We start from the raw sequence: 25,253 nt of genomic DNA, 5'->3' as shown, positions 1-25,253 counted from the left end.
ACAGTTGGATATACATGTCGTCATCACAAAGGAAAATGAGTTACACAGGTAGTGCACCCATGGAAATGGACAAATGCCCTGCATGTCTGACATGTTAACAATGCCTGTGAAGTTTAAGCATGCACAAATGCACTTTAGCTGCAGAACACCTGTTCATTACATGTACCTACACACTTTGGGGGATGAAAGTACTCAGCGAGTACGCTTGCTACTGGTGTACACACTGCTAGTAGTGCTAGTCAGACAACATGCACAATTAGGAAGGCAGTGGACTGCGCACTCACCTGCTCCCCTGGTTTCCCATACAGCTTGCTGTAAAGTGGAAGGAGCCCGTCCAGCAGGGCCTGGTTCTCCTCCTCAGTGACGGATGGGGCCCTGTCCAGAGTATGTGCCATAGCAGTAGCCAGAGGATGCAGAGACAGCAGCAGGGGTATCAGAGATGTGGTCCAGTAGCATGTAGTGCAGGCACCCGTCTCCATAAGATTCAATGCCCAAGGCGTACGCACGGCTCGGTCCATGCCTGCACGACGCGTATGCATGATAGTCACCCGCATCGGTCCTCATTGCAGTCAATGGCTAAGCGTACGCACGGCTCGGTCCATGCCTGCACGACGTGTATGCATGATAGTCACCCGCATCGGTCCTCATTGCAGTCAATGGCTAAGCATACGCACGGCTCGGTCCATGCCTGCATGACGCGTATGCATGATAGTCACCCGCATCGGTCCTCATTGCAGTCAATGGCTAAGCGTACGCACGGCTCGGTCCTGAACTGTGCAATGCGTACGCATGATAGTCACCCGCATCGGTTCTCATTGAAGTCAATGGCTAAGCGTACGCACGGCTCGGTCCTGAACTGTGCAATGCGTCTTTGTAGAAGTCACCCACGTCGGTTGACATTGGTGTGACTTTTTGACGGCTTCCACACACAATTACTTGCCAGGGACTCAGGTGCACACCTACAGCATGTGCTACACTGTGTCCCATGGCATGTAAAGCTGCATTCCCTGTGTGTTTGGGGGGGGCAACATTTGGTTTGTTGTGTGACACTTTTGTGCAGCCACTCCCAGGCTGTGCACGTGTTCATGGGGACAGAATCCTTTGTGTGTTGTGCATATTACCACTGTGATGTGCAACTGTACAGTTATGGGCATGAGTCATGGACACAGTTTCAGGTTGGATGTGTTTAGGACATGTCACATACACCCTGAGTCCTGGGGGTGATGGTATGTACATCACAGTGAGACCTATAGCCCCAATTCTGATGTACACCCATAGTCTGTGTGCATGTTGTGTATCAGATGTGGCTGATCAAATGTGCCCAATGGGAGACAGTCTCCACATCCATGTGGTTTGTGCATCAACATTGATGTTGTGTGTGTGTCTACGAGACGTACATGTAGGGCCTACAGAGACAACAGTGGCCACTGCCTGTGGACTCACGGTTGTCTTGTGGCTTGTACATGATACGCCATGTCATGCCAGTGCCAATGTGGCAATACAGGGACCCTGGGTTTCTGCATGTCAAAGATCTGTGATGCCTGGGAGAAATCAGGCCTCACTTGTCACTGCGGTGTGTGTTTGTAATGTGACAGCAGTACATAGGTACTGTGACACAGCCCAATGATTGGCCATTGCACTACATGTAACTTATGTAGACATGTGGACTTGAGATGTGAGGTGATGGGCATGTAAGTGACATATGTGTCCATACTCAACAGCACACACCTCAGTACATTGTGTATTGTCATGATGTATCATGTGATATTTTGCTTGGTCATAGCCACATGGGTTGATGAATCGACAATCTTCCTTTGTTCATCTCTATACTACAGGGCACCAGCTGTCCATAGACCGTTCCCAGACCTTGAAACCATGCAGGAACGCGACTGCATCCGACAGTACAGCTTCACCAGGTCACTGATTGAGGAGTTGGCGGAGCAGTTGGCGCCACATCTGCTACCTGGCCAGACATACCCTACAGCACTGACCCCAGAGGTGAAGGTTATGGCAGCCCTGCACTTCTTTGCTACTGGTAACTTCCAGTACACTGTGGCTACTGCTGGTGGTATGTCGCAAACTATGTTCAGTTGTGTGCTACGCGATGTCTTGGAGGGGATGTTGCATTTTCTTAATCTGTGCATCAAGTTTCCTAGCCCAGGTCAACTCACTGAAATAAAGGATGCTTTTTATACACTGGGGAGGATGCCGAACGTCATTGGATCTATTGATGGTACACATGTGGCCCTGGTACCACCACAAGCACATGAGCAGGCATACCGGAACAGGAAACATTTCCACTCCATCAATGCACTGGTGGTATGTCTTGCAGACATGTGTATCACACATGTGTGTGCATGTTTCCCCGGTTCTGCGCATGATGCCTACACCATGAGGAGTAGTCGCATTGCAACGCTAATGCCACAGATGCCAGAACTGCGTGCCTGGCTTGTCGGTGTGTACTGACTGTTTACCATTGTGTGTATTTGGCAATGTTGTACTCCACCCTCTTTCAAAACTCAGCTAATTGTTCACTTGTTTGTATGTAGGTGACTCCGGATACCCCAACATGCCGTGGTTGCTGACACCCCTCAGGAACCCTGTGACACCAGCCGAGATGTGCGACAATGAGGCACATGGTCGGAGTAGGAGGGTGATTGAGCGGACATTTGGTCTCCTGAAAAGCCACTTCCACTGCCTGGACAAGACCGGAGGGGCCCTCTCATATGACCCTGCAAAGGTGTGCAAAACTATCCTTGTATGCTGCATGCTACACAACATGGCAGTGAGGAAGAAGTTGCCTCTCATCCAGGAAGACGATGACCTACCTCCGCCACCTGTGGAGGATCCAGGCCTGGGCCACGATGCCAGTGATGATGATGATGAGGGTGACGTCCGCACGCAGCTCATCAACAACTTCTTCACCTAAATGTGAGTTTACAGGGTTGTTATGTCAATGTATTGAGTTAGCCTTAAATGTGTTGGGGCTGTTCTGTTGCTGTTTGAGTGTGTCTGTGTGCCACTTGACTAGATGCGTGCAGTGATGTGTCCTTTCAGGTAGTCTATACTCCACAATAGTGTCGAACTGCTAACTTGTTTCTGTGTAGGTTTATTTTGACATGTTTTGTGCATGTGTATTGCATTTCTCTCCTGTTCTGCTGTGCTTCTGACTGTGTCTTGTGTCTGTCCTTCCCAGGGTACTTTGCCTGTTGTTTTTTCAAAACTGACCCTCAACACCCAGAATCCAACACCAGTGTGGAAGTTGTCAATTCCCATCAAGTGATGTGCCACACACCTCTGGACTTCAATTCCCCGACACTTTGTGACTGTGTGTTCACTGTAACGTACAATTACCTTGCAACTATTGTGGAATAAACATGTTGTAGATGTGTAATGAACCTGTGCTATGCTTTGTTAGGTGCGTTGCCTGTCTTCCCACATCTGACTGACATTGTTGTAGTATTTGGCATGCACTGTGTTGTTTAGCAGATCAACATCTCCATGACACATGACAAGTTGGCATCACAACAGAGGCAAGTATAGTGTACTGGTGAGTTTATTTACAAACATGTGTGAGGATAGTGCACAGGATGGAGGGTGCTGTACATTGGGTTTTGAATCCAAAGTTCACAGTAGAGTTGGAAGTGTTGGTAGCTGAAATGTCCAGAGCAAAGTCCACAGTCATCTGCTACATTGGACCAACATTAACCCTCCATGTCATGTAGGCGAGTTGTGTTAGATACGACAAGGTGAACGGGTTGCGCACAAAGAACATTGTCCAGAACAGGTCTAGAGGCCCTGGGGGATGTGCAGGGACATCTGCGCCTCACTTGTCCTTCTTCGGACGACCCCTCTTCTTCTTTGGGGGGGATCCTCAGGTGCAGGCATCTGCGGTGCAGAGGACTCTCTGCCAGAGTCGTCCTCCCTCCCTGTGGCACTGGCAGATGGTGCAGCAACAGATGTTGTGGCCACACAGGGAGGTGTAGACATGTTGGTGCTTATCTGTCGTAGGCATTGGAGTATGTCCCAATGCACCGCAGTAAGTGCATCCCATTTTGCCTCCATGCGGGCATGAATGTCCTTGAGGATCCCCACAACCTGGCCGAATCCTCCGGTGCTATCCTGGTACGCATCTATGATGCATGCCAGTTGGGGGTCATCATACAGTCCAGACCCCTTTGCAAGGCGCGCCCTCTCCCTACCACCCCTCCCAGCACCCCTATCCACATGGGCAGGACCTGCGGCGGCACGCACAGGTGACACTGGGCCTCCTTTGGTGTTGTTGCTGGTGGTGATGTCCGTAGCTTCCTGGGGGTCCTGTTTCCCTGTGCTGTCGGTGTTCTGTGGCCTTGGTCTGTCTGTGTTGGCGGGGGTGCCCTGTCTGTTGCCAGATGCTGGAGGTGTGGGTACAGGGGTTGCAGATGTTGGTACTGCTGGTGCTGCATGATGACTCACACCGGAGGTGCTAGGTTGTTCGTCGTCATCCAAAGTGGACAGAGACGGATCCACACCAGAGAGCTGAGGGTCCACCAGAGTCTGGGACAGGGACTCCTCTTCATTTGCTGCTGTGTCCCCAGCACCACCTGTGTTTGGAAGAGACACACAATGTAAGTTATGTTTCTACGGCATCAATGGTTCACATACATGACATTTTCTACTGTACGTCAGGATGCGTGCCTGTACACTGCTTTGTCCAAGGTTGTCACGGACAGAGATTGATATTGTTGTGGCACATTGCCCAGCCAAATTGAAACATTTCAATGTGCATGTCGAAGTGTCTGCATGCCCAGCTCATGTATAGATTTGTCTGTACATGGCCATTACTACTCAAGGGCCATCACGTTGCTGACACAGGTGTGTCATCCCTGTACACATTTGAACTTTACCAAGGACATACGTGCAATTCCACTGAGCAGATGTTGTAAGATTGGGGCATGTGTGGTAGCAGCTTTTGCTAGTCTTTGTGTGTCATATTGGTGTATTGGTACAACATGGTCACAGTCCGGTATGCCTGTGATCTCTTGGGAGAAAGTGTTTTTTTACAGTGTTCCTACTTCCCATCTCATTTCATACAAGTGATGATGTCACGATCGTTAATGAGTCTGGTGCTGAGTTTTGTATATGCATATGTGATTTGACTTGTCAATGTTCTCCATGGTGACATGGCTTGGGCAAGGTAGCACTCTGGCTTTTCAATGCTCATGACAGTGAGAGCCGGTGGTGTGTGTGTTGCAGTTTGGCTGCTGTGAGTAGCATGTCTCCTCCAATGCAGTCCAGGTTAGACCTTGTGTCTACAGTGTCTATGTCAGTGAGTGGTGTGTTGTGTGAAGGATGCATATGTTGCAGCACGATGTAGGAGTGGAATGCAGCTCACAACAGCAACGAGTGTGAATGAGACCATGCTATGGTGTCGGCTATATTGGTGTGTCCATTCCATTCACTGTCAGATGTCCCCTGTCAATGATGTATATGTGAGTTCCTGTGTGTTTTGTGCAATGTACTATATATGGCTCTCCACACTTGTCATCTGCAAGACACACCTCCACAGCCAGGCCAAGGGGCACCCCTGGACACTGCATCCCCAGACAGTGAGTTTGAACATATGGTTGCAATGGCTGTGTGTGCCTCCGTGTTTGGTTTGGCCAGAGCATATGTGTGATTTTCCGCCACATCATTTATCAGACCCACGTGTCAGACATCTTGCCCTGGCATCATCTTTGTGAGTGACTGGTACCACGTGTGCAATGTGTTTTAGCATAGAAGGTGTGTGTATGGCCAGCATCGGTGTTATTTGTTTTCAAGTCAGGACCTCCTTCTCCCCCAGGCCAGTTATCCCACCATGAAGCGTGCCACCATTGCATTGGGTGCAGGTTAACTTTCAGGATGTCAGTCAGTGCAGTTCTGGTGTTTGTTGGTGCCCATTTCCCAGCATGGCCTTGTGCTCCCCACAACAGAGCCCAGTGTCAGACATCTTGTCAGTCCATATCCACTCCCTGTGAGGTGAGCATGGTTCAGTGTGAGCTTGCTGGGCCATGTGGTTTGGTGGGGAATGTCTGTGACTACAACTCCCATGATGCTCTTGGCTAAACCCCCCCTTCCCAATATGCCCATACTTCCTTCTTTTTGACTCTGCTTCCCTGTGAGGGAGTGTGACAGCAATGGCAAGATGGCTGATTGTGAAGTCCTGGTGTTTGTTTGGCTACAAGTCCAAAGAGAGCCCCTGTGCTTCACACAGCAGCACCCAGTGCGGTGTATCTTTGGGTGATATTTCACCACAGTGTAAGTCAATGCATTCTACCCGGTGAGTTTTGTGGAGTTTGTGTTGAGGGGTGTGTGTGTCTCCACATGATGGTAAGTATGGTCAGAGCTGTCAGTCCTCCTTTCCACCCGGCCAGACATCCCACCATGAAACATGCTTCCATTGGAGGGCATGCAAGTTGTCTTTCAGAATGTGAGGCAGTGGTGTCCTGCTTATGATTTGCGCACAACCCCTACTAGGGCCTTGTGCTCCCCACAGCAGGACCCAGTGTCAGCCATCTTGTCAGTCATTTTCCACTACCTGTGATGTGGGCATGGTTCAGAGAGGTCTTGATGGGCCAATTTGGAGGGGGAGCATTATCTGTGACTACAGACCCCGTCATGCTTTTGGATACATTCACTTCACCTGCATACCCACTATTCCTTCCTGTCAGTCAGCTGCACTGTGAGGTAGTGTGTTTGTGGTAACAAACTGTCTGACAGTGTTTATTTGGCTTTGTGCCACTGCCTTGCTCTATTTGTTGGTAGGTTTGTACATGTCATGACACAGTTACAAGTCACTATGAGATAGCAGGTATTGTGTTTGTCTGACTAGCATACACATCTTGGGATGATTATCTATTGGTTACTGTAGCTTTGCTAACGGTGCATGGTTTCACTGTCCCCTTGCCACACAATATTGAGTATGTTGGTTGAGTACTCACCAGGCTCTGGTATGTCTGCTAGACCATGGACACTCTCTGGTGGTAGGATGTCCCGCACCTTCTCCTCCCAGGACCTGAAGTGTACTGGTTTGGCAAGAGGGCCACCACCAGTGCGCTGACTCAAGGCGTGATCTTTCTCGATGAGTATCTTGACCCTCCTGCGCACGTCATACCACCTGTTCTGGATATTGTCCTTTGTGCACAACATTGGTGCTTGTACGTTCACCTTTTCCACAATCCTCGCCCACATCTTTGTTTTCTGTGACATGGGGGTCCTTTGGACCAATGTACCAAACAAATGTGGCTCTACTCTTATGATCTCGTCTACCAGCACTTCTAACTCACTATCTGTGAACTTTGGATTCTTCTTTGGGGGCATGGTGATGGGTGGTGGTGGTGAGTGATGTGTGTGTGAGGGTGCAAGTGAGGGTGGGTGAGTGTCGGTTTTGCTAGCTGTATGTATGGGTGCTTTTGGTGAGGTGCTAATGGTGTGAGAGTTGTGTGATGGGTGAGATGTGAGTGTGTCTGTGGTTGCTGTGTGATGGTGTTTTCTGCTGGCTGTTGTATTCAATTTGCAAAGGACCATGGTAGTGATTGGTGTCCTTTATATAGGTGCAGTTGTGGGTGTGTCTTTGTTCCAAGTTTTTTTTGTGATATTTATTAACTATGTCATTGCTTGTTTGGTCCTTTTTTTGTATTTTTTCCTTTGGGTTTTCTAGGCATGAAGGAGACGTTCTTCTGAACGAGACAGACGCTGATGTTGGCTCGTGCGGGCTTCTCCGGCTCTTTCACGTTGACTTTCTTCTGTGTTTCATACGTGTCGGTCACGGAGATCTCTATTGCTTCAGGTCCCTGTTTTCTGTGCGTCGGTCATGTGCCTTGGGCTCCATGCGAATTGGTCTGGTTTTATACGCATTGCATCGTACTGCAAGGCTTGGACATCGCGGGTACGTGTCGGTCGGGTTCATTCCTGATGCATGTCAGTCAGTGCAAATCGCGTCTGTTTTCCGGGCGAATCACTGTTTTCCCTACAGCTTGTATTCCGTATGTGTCGGTTGTAATTCACATGCATTGCATCGTACTGCACGGGTCGTGTGTCGCCGGTCCGTTTTGGTCGGTCTCCTTTCCGGGTCCGTGTCGGTCGGTACGTTGTGCGCCCGGAATCGGAATCGGCCCCTATATTGTAAACTGAACTAATAATTCTGAGGAGGTTCATCAGAAAAATTCTTTGTTATAATTGACAGGAAGATGGAATAAATCTGGTACGTTTGCAAAAAGGATAGTCCTGTGGTTGTATTTCTTTTATCTGTATGTGCTCATCCAGTTTCATTGGAGATCATAAAGAGTCTTTTATAACTACATATTAAGAGTTTTAGAAGTATTGTACAGCAAATGGACTTACAAAGTGCTTCAAATATTACAATTGTAGAAGGTAAAGTAGTTTCTAAAAATATTTTAAAAGAGAAGGAACCACAATATGGGGCTCTTATGCTCCTTGCCAGCACTCTAATATCAGTTTCCACATTGTCCATGATTATTTTGTGATTGTTCTCCGGCAGACCATCTTTGGCACTCGGTTTCACCAACTGGGACTTGGGTTCAATTCCCTTACCACTAATCATTTTGTTTTCTTTCAACAGTTCCCTGGTTTCCAAAGAAAATATGGGACCTGGACCAATGCAACCATTTGATTTCGAATTTTGAGCCTGATTTGGACAACAATCACCCTGTAAGTATAAGTTAGCAAATGTGTTGTGATTGCAAAGTAATAACACTAACTGGCTAAGTTTATTAGACTCTAAGCAGAAAGACTACTCCGTCTCTGCAAGCCCTACAAAATAAAGGCCATCAGAGGCAGACATCTAATTCCACCCACCTAATTTAGATGGTTGGAATTAGAAGTCACTTTTCACTGCCCATCACCGCCAAGAAATCCCTGGTAGTAAGGGGCAGTAAAAACTTTAGAATTCTCCCACAAGAAGAGCATTTTCTTTTTCTTTTTGAAAAAGAAAATCTTGCTTCTGGATTTCTTTACGTGTATGGTTTCGGATAACTGACAGAATATTGACAACAGAAATGTCGAGCAACAAAAATATCATGACAAAAATATCATTGTCAAAAATATCGACCTCCTATCTTCATACTGGTAAGTGCAAAAATATCATAAAAAAATATTTTTGTTAAAAATATCAAAGTAGAAAATATCTTTTTTTGTATATGTATAAAAAATAATGTAAAATGAATAAATTTATATAATTAACTTAAACATTGTTTTGATTTATTTATATATGTTAACAATTCTAAGTAACAAATATGATGTAAATATTAAACATACATATTCAAAATGTAAAAGATATATATTTACTTAAAAATAATTAGTAAATAATAATTGTAATTAATTATAGAATGTATGAAATATTTATTACAAATTATCAATAAATATATATATATATATATATATATATATTACCTACTGGCGGTCGCCAGTAGGTAGTTATAGTTAGGACCCTGTTTCCATAGGAAATCCGCAACATTCTATTTGGAATAACTTTGGCGCCGGTCGACGAATCCTCGCGAAATTTTCAAAATAGGTGGGGCGCTACGCTCCGCTCCTACCCTGAAAGTCTCGGGGGTATTCGTCAAGCAGGGGCCGAGATAAAAGGGGGGTCCCAAAACGCGTTTTTCCCATGCATTTTTCCATAGGACCTTTAGACACAGCTACAGCCCGAACGGCTGAACAGAATTACTTGAAATTTGGCAGAGAGGTAGCCATAAGGTCAAGGAAGTGCCTTTTGCAGGTCTGGTGTAAATCTGTTCAGTAGTTCCTGAGAAAATAGCATTTAAAAGCATATATATATGTGGGCGGAGCCTAACCACACATCTCATCCTGAGATCTGATTGGCTGTCAGCACTTCATCCAAGAAGTGTTGGCAGCCATCTTGGGACCAATATACATGATAGCACCTCATTAAAAAGCATTGCAGTTAATAGAAGGTTTTAAGACTTTAGTTACATTATAAATCATTTGTTGATGGTACCATACTCATTTTAGGAATTGTGGTATGTTCTAAGGTGATTTCACCATGTGAAAAAGCCTTCTGCTGGGATATCATGATTGAGAGAAAAATATTTTCTCATGCTTTTACCACAGAGGTTTGGAAGGTGATCTATAGGCTAAACTGAGAGCTTATTTTCTGTAAATTCACATTATCTTTCTCAGTCATGTGAGAATGAAGTCTGACATTCTCAGTAAAACATGTACATCCAACAAGGGCAGAGACTGTCAGTTGATTCCTTTGTGTTCTACTGCAGCTTCCCAGAGTGTTCCAAAGAACTACTAGAGCGCTAACAGTCCTACTTATGATAAACGTATGGCACACCTGAAGCCATCTTGCTTGGATTAAAGTGGTAACTCTTAAAACATTTAATTTAAAAAGGAACAAAATGAGGGGGTTCATTTTTCCATAAAAAGTATGATTAGTGCTGCAGAAAGAAAAATTAGGGCACATTTTGAGTGACTTCTCAAATCCTCTTCTATTTCATTAAAAAATTCTGACATGCAGACTGAAACATGCACTTTCAATACCAGCAGCAGTTTTCCCTGGTGAGCAGTTGCTTTACTACAGTGATCTAATGAGCAAAAAGAGTGCTAACATTCTGAATTTATGGCAAATGTGTGACACATCTGAATGCCTTCTTGATGGAATCAAAGTAAAAAACTGAAAGTATTTCCTACTGAGGAGACTGCAGTAAATGAGGAAATTAGGAAACTTCATAACAAATAAGTCTCCCAAGATGGCCACCAGAGACAAAAGAGCCCAAATGTAGCCCAAATATCACCCAGATGTAGCCCAAGTATAGCCCAATGACAGAATGTCCCAGAATGTTCTTAAAAACAACTAGAGCGCTTACTGTCTTCATTATGACAAAAGTATGGCACACCTGAAGCCATCTTGATTGGAATAAACTGGTAACACTTAAAACATTTAATTTAAAAAGGAACACAATGAGGAGGTTCATTTTGCCATAGAAATTATGATTAATGCTGAAGAAAGAAAATGAGGGCACATTTTGAGTGACTTCTCAAATCCTCTTCTATTTCATTAAAAAATTCTGACATGCAGACTGAAACATGCACTTTAATACCAGGAGCAGACTTCCATGGTGGAGTAGTTTTACTACAGTGATCTAATGAGCAACTAGAGTGCTAACATTCAGAATTTATGGCAAATGTGTGACATATCTGAATACCTTCATGATGGAATCAAAGTAAAAAACTGAAAGCATTTCCTACTGAGGAGACTGCAGTACATGAGGAAATTAGGAAACTTCATAACAAATAAATCTCCCAAGATGGCCACCGGAGACAAAAGAGCCCAAATGTAGCCCAAAATCAACCAGATGTAGCCCAAATATAGCCCAATGACAGAAGTGTGCAAAACACTTATTATTTTGTGTTTTTGCAGTGTTATATAGTGCAGACTTGTCAGGTATTGGAGTGCTTTACATGAGCATTGGTTACATCACACAAGAACAAATTCATTTTGGTTGTAGACATGGGGAGACTAAGTGATTTGACCAGAATCACAGAATGTCGAGCTGAAGCAGAAACTTCAACCTGGTTCCCCAGTTGCAAAGTCTGCAGTTCTGGAAGTAACACCACATCCTCTCCCCTAAGTGCAACATTTAATCAAGTGGTCAACTGGATAAAAAAACATAAAGATAACAAATAATTTAAAAGTGCTTTGTCGCTATTTGAAAACTCAGAAAATATGTCCTTATTTTAGTCTTTTAGAGCACTAACCATAATTTTGATGCCAATAAGACCCTCTCATATATGTAATTTCTAAAGGAAATGCTCTAGGTATTACAGTTTTGATTACATCAAGATGATGTCAGGCGTTCCACACTTTTGTAATCAATATAGAATGTTAGCAATCTAGTTGTTCATTAGGATACTGTTGAGAGGCAGAGGCCAGGGGCACGGACTCTGAAAATTGAAGGCAGGTAGGAGGGTGCAAAGGCAACAATTTAACCACACTGAGCAGGCAGGAAGGGCCGTGGAAGCACAACAGACTATGGAGGGCAGTGGAAAGGGGGGCAGGGGCAACAAACCAACAATACAGGACTTGCAAGAGAGGCTGTTGGAGGGAAGATCTATTACGGGTCAAGGAAGCTAGGGGCGGTCCCCAGATCCCCGGGAGCCACCACAGAACTGAGCAGGAGAGTGAGTCAGGGACAAAAGGGGCACCTTAATTTGAGCCGGGGTGCCTAGGAACGCTTGCTCCAAAAATGAAGAAAACAGACATATGAGACATGGAATTGGAGGCAGAATACAATGGCAGTTTAATGAGAAGATGCAACTTCAAAGAAACCGCAGAATAGAGACATAAAGTACAAAATACAGAATCCAGATAATCATACAGCTGTCATAATATTCTCTGTATCTCAATTAATGTACTGACAGAGAGAGAGAGAAAACACATCTATAAATGCATCATGAGAAACAAGTTACACCAAGGAAAATGTTACCTAGGAACACTCACGTTTACTCTTAGAGCAAGCATTCCTGCAATTACAATACAAAATCTTTTAAATGCAAAAGTAAAGAGAACAATGGTTAAACATAACATGACATTTCATATAGGTAAAATAGAATAAGATACTTCAAGCAAAGCAGAGCAAGACATTTTAAGCAAAGGAAGACAAGAGCTCCCAGCTCTTGGGGAAAACCTGCACTGCCTGTTAACCTACATACCGACGGCGAGGTAGTCCGTCGATATCTGTGGGTGCTCCCTTTTTATATCATTTTGTGGGCTCCTTTGCACGCTACATCTACCTACGTATGCTACCCAAAAGCTTCGTCTGCAGATTTTACCAGACATTTCGTCATTTACCCACTTAGGTGCCAATTCCGATCCGGTAAAAAAATTCCCCGTCCGACTCGTATCCGGATTTTTTTCCGTCCGAATCGTCAAAGTAGCGTACAAACTGCCAAGTACGATTCGAACGGAAAAAAGTCCATACGAATCGCATTGGGAAGATTTCCCCACACGTCCTCGGGTCGGGAAAAGTCACCGACACGTCCCCGGGCGAGAAACCCACCGTGCGGAAAAATAAAGTCCGACTGCGCAAGTACGATCCCTCCCGTCCTCCCCATTTCACAACCGTACGCAAAAAACACCGTCCGAACCGAACTCCCATAGCAACCATGGAGACATGTGCCCGCATACGCGCCGAACACCCCACCACCCCCCGCCCGCGTATGTACGCCCCGAACCCCCACCCGTGTATGTACGCACCAAACACCCACCCGTGTATGTACGCCCCCGAACCCCCCCCAGCCGTGTATGTACGCACCGAACCACCAGCCGTGTATGTACGCCCCCGAACCCCCCCCAGCCGTGTATGTACGCACCGAACCACCAGCCGTGTATGTACGCACCAAACCCCCCCCCCCAGCCCTGTATGTACGCACCGAACCACCAGCCGTGTATGTACGCCCCCGAACCCCCCCCAGCCGTGTATGTACGGACCGAACCACCAGCCGTGTATGTACGCACCAAACACCCACCCGTGTATGTACGCCCCCGAACCCCCCCCAGCCGTGTATGTACGCACCGAACCACCAGCCGTGTATGTACGCACCAAACACCCACCCGTGTATGTACGCCCCCGAACCCCCCCCCAGCCGTGTATGTACGCACCGAACCACCAGCCGTGTATGTACGCCCCCGAACCCCCCCCCAGCCGTGTATGTACGCACCGAACCACCAGCCGTGTATGTATGCACCAAACCCCCACCCCAGCCGTGTATGTACGCACCGAACCACCAGCCGTGTATGTACGCACCAAACACCCACCCGTGTATGTACGCCCCCGAACCCCCCCCCAGCCGTGTATGTACGCACCGAACCACCAGCCGTGTATGTACGCCCCCGAACCCCCCCCAGCCGTGTATGTACGCACCGAACCACCAGCCGTGTATGTACGCACCAAACCCCCACCCCAGCCGTGTATGTACGCACCGAACCACCAGCCGTGTATGTACGCACCAAACACCCACCCGTGTATGTACGCCCCCGAACCCCCCCCCAGCCGTGTATGTACGCACCGAACCACCAGCCGTGTATGTACGCACCAAACACCCACCCGTGTATGTACGCCCCCGAACCCCCCCCCAGCCGTGTATGTACGCACCGAACCACTGTGGGCCAGTGTAAGTGAACATGCACACGCATCACAGGATTCACAGACATCCACACATGTGCAGAGGTAGTATGCGTATGGTACAGACAGGTAGTTGGATGCGATATGCACTGGTCACATGTCATAGGAATAGGACAGGCCACACACATTGCCTTTGAGGAGTACATGTCGAGACAGAACATACATAGGGAGCATGTGGATATGTACTTGTGTTGATACTCCGTGTAGTTGGATACATACACACCTCATGGCAAATCACATATGTGGGCTGGTGTGCGGAACAGTGTGCCATGCCCATCGACACACAGACACATGTTGGCAGCAGCAACTGCTGACACATTGAATCACACACCTACAGCAAAATCATGGAAAGACATGCCACACACATGACATGGTTGCAGCATGCAACGCAGCCATACACGTGTCATATGTAATATTCCGTGTACCTGGCATCAGGGGACAGGTGCGGGTGTCCGTGACTGGGACATGCAAGTGACTCATGGCTCCACTAGTGTGTACGACATGCACACATGTCAAAGGAGTGCAGGGGATGTGTGGTACAATGCGCACCATCACACACGACATGTGTACACAGCTCATCGTACATGTGCTTTGCCCACACCTCAGGGGTAAAGTGCCACATCACATCCTGACACACCTGTGTCACACACAGGTGGTATTGCACAGACAATGCATTGGTGTCCACCCTTGGCAATACCTGTCCGCTCCATTCCTGTCTGTGTGCCGCCTGTCACCACTGACAGTTGTTATACGCACCGTACATACGCTCGGAGCGCGTGTATAGGGTCCCTGGGCCAATATTGCCGCTGGCGTATGCGTACGCCACAGTAGTACGGACTGTACACGCGCTTGTGCGGTCCGGATCACAATATGGGCGCTGGCGTATGCGTACGCCACAGTAGTACGGACTGTACACGCGCTTGTACGGTCCGGATCACAATATGGGCGCTGGCGTATGCGTACGCCACAGTAGTACGGACTGTACACGCGCTTGTACGGTCCGGATCACAATATGGGCGCTGGCGTATGCGTACGCCACAGTAGTACGGACTGTACACGCGCTTGTACGGTCCGGATCACAATATGGGCGCTGGCGTATGCGTACGCCACAGTAGTACGGACTGTACACGCGCTTGTACGGTCCGGATCACAATATGGGCGCTGGCGTATGCGTACGCCACAGTAGTACGGACTGTACACGCGCTTGTACGGTCCGGATCACAATATGGGCGCTGGCGTATGCGTACGCCACAGTAGTACGGACTGTACACGCGCTTGTACGGTCCGGATCACAATATGGGCGCTGGCGTATGCGTACGCCACAGTAGTACGGACTGTACACGCGCTTGTACGGTCCGGATCACAATATGGGCGCTGGCGTATGCGTACGCCACAGTAGTACGGACTGTACACGCGCTTGTACGGTCCGGATCACAATATGTGCGCTGGCGTATGCGTACGCCACAGTAGTACGGACTGTACACGCGCTTGTACGGTCCGGATCACAATATGGGCGCTGGCGTATGCGTACGCCACAGTAGTACGGACTGTACACGCGCTTGTACGGTCCGGATCACAATATGGGCGCTGGCGTATGCGTACGCCACAGTAGTACGGACTGTACACGCGCTTGTACGGTCCGGATCACAATATGGGCGCTGGCGTATGCGTACGCCACAGTAGTACGGACTGTACACGCGCTTGTACGGTCCGTACTACTGTGGCGTACGCATACGCCAGCGCCCATATTGTGATCCGGACCGTACAAGCGCGTGTACAGTCCGTACTACTGTGGCGTACGCATACGCCAGCGCCCATATTGTGATCCGGACCGTACAAGCGCGTGTACAGTCCGTACTACTGTGGCGTACGCATACGCCAGCGCCCATATTGTGATCCGGACCGTACAAGCGCATGTACGGTCGGTATCACTGCTTGTGGGGTGCCCTAGGGCGTGGAACGCACCGTACCTGTGTGTAAATGTATGAAAACACATAGGGGACACATGAGGGACAAGTATAAGGGCCTAAATGCCTGATGGTTGCCATGGAGACTGAGTTAAATTTTTGAATTTGAGCACCAGGTGCACAGCAGAAGTCAGTTTGAAAGAATCTACATTGTTGCAATGTGGATGTTGACTTGACATCATTATCAAAACTGAAACCATGCAAAGCCACACACTGGGGTAGGTTTGAAGGGATTGGATGAAACGTAGGATGCTAATGTGACTGACCAATCAATCTGTACTCCTATACATGAACAGGCCAGCCAGGCATATATAAGGCAGCCAGGTCCCATGAGAGAGCACTTGCCTGCACATCCATTCATCCATGACCACTGCTGCTGATAGTGATTCCTCTGGCACCATGTCCAGGACTGTGGAGAGGTCACAGCCATTCACCCAGGAGGAGAACCTTGCCCTGATAGATGTGATCCTCCCACAGTTCCAGAGCCTGTATGGTCGACCAGGGGTTCAGGTGAGTGCAGACTCCACTAGCTTAGACTGTGCCCCTTTTGTGTGACAGTGACTTCTGGCATTGTGTCCATGTGTGACAGACATGCACTGTTGTTTGGAGTGGGTCCCAGGGTGTGGAAGGCCTCATGTCACCCATGCAGAGCATGCTGTGTTTCCTGTGTGCACTCCTCACTTGCATAGTGCCTACTGTGACAATGAATGCAAGGTGCATGCCACATTCTGCCTGCATACTCCTCCTGGGGATGTTGTTTCCACAGTCCTGATGTGATCCTGTGTTCCCCCCAGTGTGACAGGTGTCAGTACCCATGGATGTGTGTTTGTTCAGTGTACCTGTGCTGTGAGTGTCCAAAGGCCGTGTTCGTCCCCTGCACATTGGTGTGTGTGTTAGTCCCCTGTCATGTGGGTGAGTGCATATGGGGAGTGTTGCACACAAGCAGCATGAGGGATGGATATGGCCTGGCCATCGGATGTGAGCAGGGAGCAGTGCTGTGTGCATGCCGTGCTGAGCCAGCCCCACACCTGTGACACCCCCGTCTACTGGCACATGGGCAGAGTGAGGTGTGTACCCGCAGTTGGCAATGCCATGTGATTGTCCTGTACCTGTGTGTGTCTGTGTACTCTGCTGAGGTAGCATCAGTGTGCTGGGGCAGGTGACTGCTGTGAGGTGCTGTACATAATCCTGGTGTAGCCTGTGAGGCACAGTGTGATCCCTGGTCAGTGAGTGTGTGGTACCCCTCATGCCACCCGTGTGCTTCCACTGGCACGTAGTGCATTTGGCCTTCCACAGTGGATAATGTCCCTATGACAAAGGTGCAATTAGTTGCATGCATACCATGGCCTGTTCATAATGAGGATTGTTCTATATGTGTGTCTCTGTGTCTTTGCTCATGTGGATTAATGTATTCTCTCTTTTGCATCCTCACAGGTAGGCGCCATTGCCAAGGGGGAGATCTGGAGGGAAGCCGTCAGTGCCGTGAGGGGTACAGAGGGTCGGAGGCGGAGCCTGTCTCAGGTGAGGAAACGCTGGCAGGACATCCGGTGCTGGACGAGGAGGATTGCACGGCTCCTGCTGGGGGACTCACCTGAGAGCCGTAAGAACCGTGGCCGCCGTCGTCTGACCCACATCCAGAAGCGTGTGCTGGCGGTGGTCTTCCCCGATATGGACAGGCGCCTACAGGAGAGGCAGCAGCAGGAAGGGGGTAGGTACATGTGTGTCAGTTGTGTGTCCCCAGCCAATGTAAGTGTGCAGTTGCATGGATACACTGCCAGGGTTTGATTGTGCAGTGCGTCAACTTCTCCACAAAGTAGCACAGTGCTGTTCTCACTCCCTCCCTTCCCCTCCTTGCAATGTGTTCCCTGGTCTGTCGCCACTCTTGCACAAGGTTATTTATGCAGGCAGTTCATGCAGGTGCCCTATGCTATCAGCATCATGTGTGGGGGTGATGTGCCACAGGTATGGGGACCTTGCGTGTGCCATGGCCAATTTCAGTCATTGTGGTGTCCATGTCACTTGGCACTGATTGTGAATCACGACATAGGGGTGTGTCTCCAAAATGTACAGCCTTCCAGCATGCATGTCCAATTGTGTGCCCTCTGACATGATGTGCCTGAGTGGGAGGCCTGCTAAGTGCAGGGACGGTTGCTTAATTTGCAGTCATGTCCATCCTGGACCATGGAGGAGTGTGGGCACTACTGTGCCCTGGGGCACCTCTTCCTAGGTATCATGTGCGTCATCCAACAATATGGCCATTCACTGTGTCTTTGCCATGGGTTGCGTAGGGTGGCATTGTACCCTGGGCTCAACTGTTAGGACCTACAGGTTGCTACATGTGTCCACTGTACAGGGGGACCCATTTTGCTTGTGCATACTCACAGTGGGCATTACCTGTGTGTGTTGTTGAGACAATCTGATGATGTTTGCCTGTCAATGATGTGTGGACATGGCCACCAGGGGCTGTGTGTTTACAGTCATGAATTAGTGGAGGCCATGTGTTTCCATCCCAGAGTAAGAGGTGTACATACTTTCTCCGTCTCAATGAGATTGTCTCAGGTGTGGGTGGTTTGTGCGTACAAGGCCTACATGTCAGAAGCTTCATCCTCCTTGCTGGGTTTAGCCTGTGTGTGATGTTTGACTGGACATACGCTCAAGGTGCAGTGACCCTGTCATGTGTGGCCTGGTTTCATGTATTGCCTTTGCAGCATGCGGCAAGAGTAAATGGATATGATTCATGCTCATCCCTTTTTGACGACGCAGTGTGGTGCAGGTGCTGTGCACATTTGTCCCCAGAGGCTGACTCCTCTCTAAAATTTCAGGTGCAGTGATTTGCTGTTGTGTCATGATCTCCATTGTGTCTCAGTGGCATGGTGGGTAGAAAAACTGTGTGTTCCATGGCCTACATGTGTACATTGTTTTGTAGGTGTTACTCCTGTTGCTTTTCAGGCTATGCAATGTGACCTATGTATATTTGACTCATGTGACATAAGTGTACAGGTGTCTGATTTTCTCCTGTCTCTTCACCTTGCCCACAGCATCGCCGGGGGACACGGAAGGAGACACTAGCACGGACCGGGAGGAGAGATTGAGCACCAGTACCAGCAGTGCTGTCCTGTCTGGCACATGGAGTGGCACGGAGGCCGAAGGGAGTGAGGCGGAGGACCTGTTGACTGCCAACACAGACTATGACGCAGACGGGTCCGAGGCTGAGCTCCCAGAGGTGGCGGAGTCTGCCCCCCCAGCTGATGGCAGCCCTCCACATCCCCCCGCCACCTCAGGTTCCATCACCGGCCTCCCACATGCTCGTGGCCCTTCCCTCCGTGCTCGGTCCCCACATGTCTCCTTCCTGCCAGGCACCGCACCCCCTGCCCCTGTCACCACTGCTGCGGTGAGTGCGGAGTCTGTGGACATCCTGAGGCAGTTGCAGGTTGGTCAGACTGCGATGCTAAATGTCCTCCATGCCCACACCCAGGTGCTGACCCAGATGGAGGCATACATGGAGGGCATGTCGGCTGCGCAGTCTGACCAACGGCAGTTGCTGAGGTCCATAGACTCCACACTGACTGCAGCACTGGATCTCCTGCAGCGCTGCGTAACACCCCCTACCCCTGCCCCATCCACAATTCCCACTCCCGTGCCTGTCCCACGCACATCCAGACGTCAGCGTGCACGCACCCCAACAGACACAGGCACCACACCACCAGGGAAGTCGAAGCGCACACCTCCTGTCACGCACACACAGGGTGAGGAAGGCACACCCACTGGGTCGGGGGGGAAACGTAGAACACGCAGCCACAGTGGGAGTCCGCATTCCACACAACCCACTCCCTCCAAATCCACTCCCCTTAGCTCTCCTGGCCAACAGTCAGTGACAGCATCATCCACTGCGAGTGTGCCCCCCAGCCCCAGGATGACACCACCCCGCAAGCGGTGGAGGCGGGACCCGGCCAGGGGAGTTGAGTCCCCCACCCTGTCCACACCCTCCCCCAGTGGCGCTGCGACCCATCCCTTTGCCCCCCCCCCCTCCTTGGGGCCTGTGGTTGGATTGGGTACGGGGGAGTCGCTGGGGGAACTTGCCGACGTGTGCAGCGCCATTCTGTCCTCCACCTTTGGCGCTGGCACCCCCCCTGTGGCAGATTCATCCCTCCCTGCACCCACAACACCTACCCTTTCCCCTCCTGTCCCTGCGGTGCCTGTTTCCACCCTCCCCCCTGATGCCCCCTCTTCTGTGGATGAAATGGACTTGTGAACTGTGCAGGCAAGCTAGGGGACACACGTCCCGATGTGTACCCCCCCCCCGGACATTGCTGCTGGGCTGGCCCATGGCCCTTGTACATAGTGGACATTTTCTCTGATATATTTTCCTGCTGAATAAAGCCTTTTCTTTTTGTTTTGCACACTGATGCTTTCCTGGACTTGCTGTTGGTGCTGGTGCTCCCTGCGTTGGGGTGGTGATAATGTGTTAGGGGTCTGTGAAATGTTGGAGTGTGCTGCTCATGGGGTGTACCCTGCCATCTGCGTGCCATCACAAAGGTCTCTGCAAATGGTATTTGGTCATGTTTGCTCTCACTGTATGGTGACATTGTCCCAAGGTGTGTTCCGTCCTCTGTGGCCCAGGCCATTTTTCCTGCAGGGTGTCTCCCAAATGCTGTGCTGTGCTGTGTCTACATTTCCTGGATGTGTGAGGGTTGCCTTTCAATATAGCCATGCTGGCTCAGCGATGGCTCCGCCTGCATCTGGGGTATCACCCTTGTAGGTCACTGAACTTGTTGATGGGGTATATTGTCCGATGTCTGGGCACTGCTGGGAGTGATAGGTACACACCCCTCCTGTGTCTGGGCACTGCTGGGAGTGATAGGCACACACCCCTCCTGTGTCTGGGCACTGCTGGGAGGACCCTGCACCCACCCCTCCTGTGTCTGGGCACTGCTGGGGGTGTTTTGCACACCCCATTCTTATAGCAGGTTCGGTGCGTACATGCACGGGTGGGGGTTTGGTGCGTACATACACGGGTGGGGGTTCGGTCCGTACATACACGGGTGGGGGTTCGGGGCGTACATACTCTGCTGGGGTGGGGGTTCGGTGCGTACATACACGGGTGGTGGTTCGGTGCGTACATACACGGCTGGGGTGGGGGTTTGGTGCGTACATACACGGCTGGTGTGGTGGTTTGGTGCGTACATACACGGGTGGGGGTTCGGTCCGTACATACACGGGTGGGGGTTCGGGGCGTACATACTCTGCTGGGGTGGGGGTTCGGTCCGTACATACACGGGTGGTGGTTCGGTGCGTACATACACGGCTGGGGTGGGTGTTAGGTGCGTACATACACGGGTGGGGGTTTGGTGCGTACATACACGGCTGGTGGTTCGGTGCGTACATACACGGCTGGGGGGGGGTTCGGTGCGTACATACACGGGTGGTGGTTCGGTGCGTACATACACGGCTGGGGTGGGGGTTTGGTGCGTACATACACGGCTGGTGTGGTGGTTTGGTGCGTACATACACGGGTGGGCGTTTGGTGCGTACATACACGGGTGGTGGTTTGGTGCGTACATACACGGCTGGGGTGGTGGTTTGGTGCGTACATACACGGGTGGTGGTTTGGTGCGTACATACACGGCTGGGGTGGGGGTTCGGTCCGTACATACACGGGTGGGGGTTCGGGGCGTACATACTCTGCTGGGGTGGGGGTTCGGTCCGTACATACACGGGTGGTGGTTCGGTGCGTACATACACGGCTGGGGTGGGTGTTAGGTGCGTACATACACGGGTGGGGGTTTGGTGCGTACATACACGGCTGGGGGGGGTTCGGGGGCGTACATACACGGGTGGTGGTTCGGTGCGTACATACACGGGTGGTGGTTCGGTGCGTACATACACGGCTGGGGTGGGGGTTTGGTGCGTACATACACGGCTGGTGGTTCGGTGCGTACATACACGGCTGGGGTGGGGGTTTGGTGCGTACATACACGGCTGGTGGTTCGGTGCGTACATACACGGCTGGGGGGGGGTTCGGGGGCGTACATACACGGGTGGTGGTTTGGTGCGTACATACACGGCTGGGGTGGGGGTTCGGTCCGTACATACACGGGTGGGGGTTCGGGGCGTACATACTCTGCTGGGGTGGGGGTTCGGTCCGTACATACACGGGTGGGGGTTCGGTCCGTACATACACGGGTGGGGGTTCGGGGCGTACATACTCTGCTGGGGTGGGGGTTCGGGGGCGTACATACACGGGTGGTGGTTCGGTGCGTACATACACGGGTGGTGGTTCGGTGCGTACATACACGGCTGGGGTGGGGGTTTGGTGCGTACATACACGGCTGGTGTGGTGGTTTGGTGCGTACATACACGGGTGGGGGTTTGGTGCGTACATACACGGCTGGGGGTTCGGGGCGTACATACCAGGGTGGGGTGGGGGTTCGGGGCGTACATGCACGGGTGGCGCTTGGGTGCGTACATACACGGGTGGGGGTTCGGGGCGTACATACCAGGGTGGGGTGGGGGTTCGGGGCGTACATACACGGGTGGCGCTTGGGTGCGTACATACACGGGTGGCGGTTCGGGGCGTACATACACGGGTGGGGGTTCGGGGCGTACATACACGAGTGGGGGTTCGGGGCGTACATGCACGGGTGGGGGTACGGGCCGTACTTCCACGGGTGGGGGTACGGTCCGTACATACCCCTGCCCACGCTCTGCGTGCCTGGGTACGGGCCGTACCCATGCCTTTGGTGTGTGGGTACGGTGCGTCCCACCATTGTTGCGGGCCGTGGGGTCCGCACCGTACACAGGCCTTGGGGGCGTGGCTACGGGTCGTACCACGCGTACCCCTACATGACCCCAGCAATGCTGGTACGAGCTGTACCAAGGCCTTTCTGACGTGGGTACGGGCCGTACCGCTATTGTTGGAGTGACGTAGGGGGACGCGTGGTACGTTCCGTACCCACGCTCTTGCGGCCTGGGTAGGGTACGTACCGGTTCGCGTGACCATCCACTTCCGTTGTGGCGGACGCTTGCGTTGCTGGCCTTGCCCCCACCCCCTGGAAGTGACCAGGCCCTGATGGTCAGGTATGTCCAGGCCATGTGTGATTTGGTACCATGTGTTGGTGTTGTGTGTCCTGCCCCTGCCCCCCCCTTTGCCCCTGGTTGTTGTGCTGACCTTCTGCGGCGTCTGCGTCGGTTCCTGTACGCCAGGTGGACTGCTAGGAGGGCAGGGATGGCACGTAGGTTCGGGTCCATGTCTGTTCGTCGCGTCCAGCTGCTCCTTGCGTGTGTCGTCCTGATTTCCCGGCAGTTTTTGGCAGCCGGTAAATATTTTCCGTGCGGGATGACGTCGGTTCGAATCGTACTTCCTGGTTCGTGAAACGTAGGCTGGATGCGTACCGACGTCACGTCGGCTCCTTTCAGGATCGGAATTGTGTTTAGTTTCTGTTCGGTCGGTGTTTTGTTCGAATCGTACGGAAATGGTGTTTCCGTATGAATCGTACTTGCATTTTCGGATGGATTTCGCACCGGGTACGAGTCGGACGGAGAAAAGGCTCCGTCCGACGGTTCGTACCCGGTTTTTACCGGATCGGAATTGGCACCTTAATGCTGACAATGGACTGGGTGAAAAGGTCAGTCTCTCAGGCCAATCGCTTATCGTAAGTTCCATAGAGCAAGCAGAAAATAATGGGTATTGTACGGGAATTCAATATATTTATGTATAAAATCTCCTCAGTTCTCCTAACTTGACGCTCTGCGGTTGCCACTTCCTTAAAAGCGGGAAACCTGCCCAGGAAGCAAGTACCAGTCCAGGATGCAGCCTACTGTATGTCGACAGCTTCAGGGGGATGTTGAACTTTGATACCGAGCACGGAGCACTCGGGTAGGGTGGGGGCTACTAGTTTGGATCAGAAGGCCTCGCAGACCTGCCTTCAGACTGCTATACACTAAAATTGCAGAGCTATGGTCAATTTAACAAAGAGGCCTACATATTGAACAGAAGGGCCTACACAGGGGTTTTATGCTGGCTGAGTGGTAAGGATGTCTCAGGATAAATATATAGCAACACAGGACCCGCTGGTCAATTTAATACGGCCTACAAATGCAGCTGGCAGGGCAAGGACAAGGGTCTCATACTTCAGGTGTGGACAGAACGGGCCAGGGGCCCCCTGTGATACAAAATCTACCCTCCTTCAAGGCTGTGGCAATGTAATAGACCATTGTGGGCAGAAGGAAGAGGCAATGGTAGTACAACCATACATGCCAACAGACCCGATTCAGCCAGGAAACGTCCAATGTTTTTAAGCTCAAATGGGCTTTATTTGATCTGTCTCCTGTCTACAATATCCTCTTTTTCAATGTAACTCAAAGGGGAAAATCAATACCCCAGTTTTTTTTCAAAATCTCCCTCTTACCAAGTTCAAAATGTTCGCAAGTATGGTACATTGGATCATGGAAGGAAATGGGATAGGGACATGGACTTGGATAACAGAGGACAGGAGGGACATGGAGAGGTGCACCAAACTGACCCTGCAGGGCAGGCATCAGGGTTTGCAGCAGCACAATACACCACACAGGGCATGCAGGACGGGAGTGCAGCACAACAATCCACAGAAAGCAAGAGGGAGGGGACAGGACCATGCACATGGACAACAGAGAACAGAGGGGCAAGAGGCAATGGTAGCTAGCTGGCCATAATGGACAGACAGGAGAGAAAGCTGCAGCATAACAGACCATAAAGGGCAGGAGGGACGGATCAGGGGCATTACAATGGAACAGACAAGCCAGGAGGGAGGGAGTAGGGCTGGGGGCAAGGGGGCAGGGCAGGAGCAGCAAGATAGCCATGGAGGTCAGGCAGGATGGGCACTAGAAGCAAGACACACCATGAAGAGCAACAGTGAGACTGTGATGGCATACACACAGACCATGGAGGGAAGGTGGGAGGGGGTCAGGGGCAGCTAACTGACCACACAGGGAAGGTGGGAGGGGCCATGGCAGCACAGAAGACCATGCATGGCAAGTGGGAGGGTTAGTGGCAGCACAATGGCTATGATGGGCAAGAAGGAGGGTGGAGGGGCATGCACAAAGGACAATGGAGGAT

The 25,253-nt window shown here is 50.6% G+C and overlaps 1 protein-coding gene across 1 annotated transcript in view; it reads left to right on the top strand.

Annotated features, from left to right (window-relative positions):
- LOC146855436 (tyrosine 3-monooxygenase-like) overlaps positions 1–25,253 on the top strand; it is a 278,955-nt gene that overhangs the window by 31,742 nt on the left and 221,960 nt on the right. Inside the window, exon 3 of the mRNA XM_085651138.1 lies at positions 8,603–8,691. Within this exon, the coding sequence (XP_085507264.1) occupies positions 8,603–8,691 (89 nt within the window). The remainder of the gene's footprint in view (positions 1–8,602; positions 8,692–25,253) is intronic.

Source organism: Triturus cristatus, chromosome 4_1 (assembly GCF_964204655.1).
Source record: "Triturus cristatus chromosome 4_1, aTriCri1.1, whole genome shotgun sequence".
Classification (NCBI taxonomy): Eukaryota; Metazoa; Chordata; class Amphibia; order Caudata; family Salamandridae; genus Triturus; species Triturus cristatus.
The sequence above is the reverse complement of the archived record's forward strand: the minus strand, read 5'-3'. Positions and strand labels throughout refer to the sequence as shown.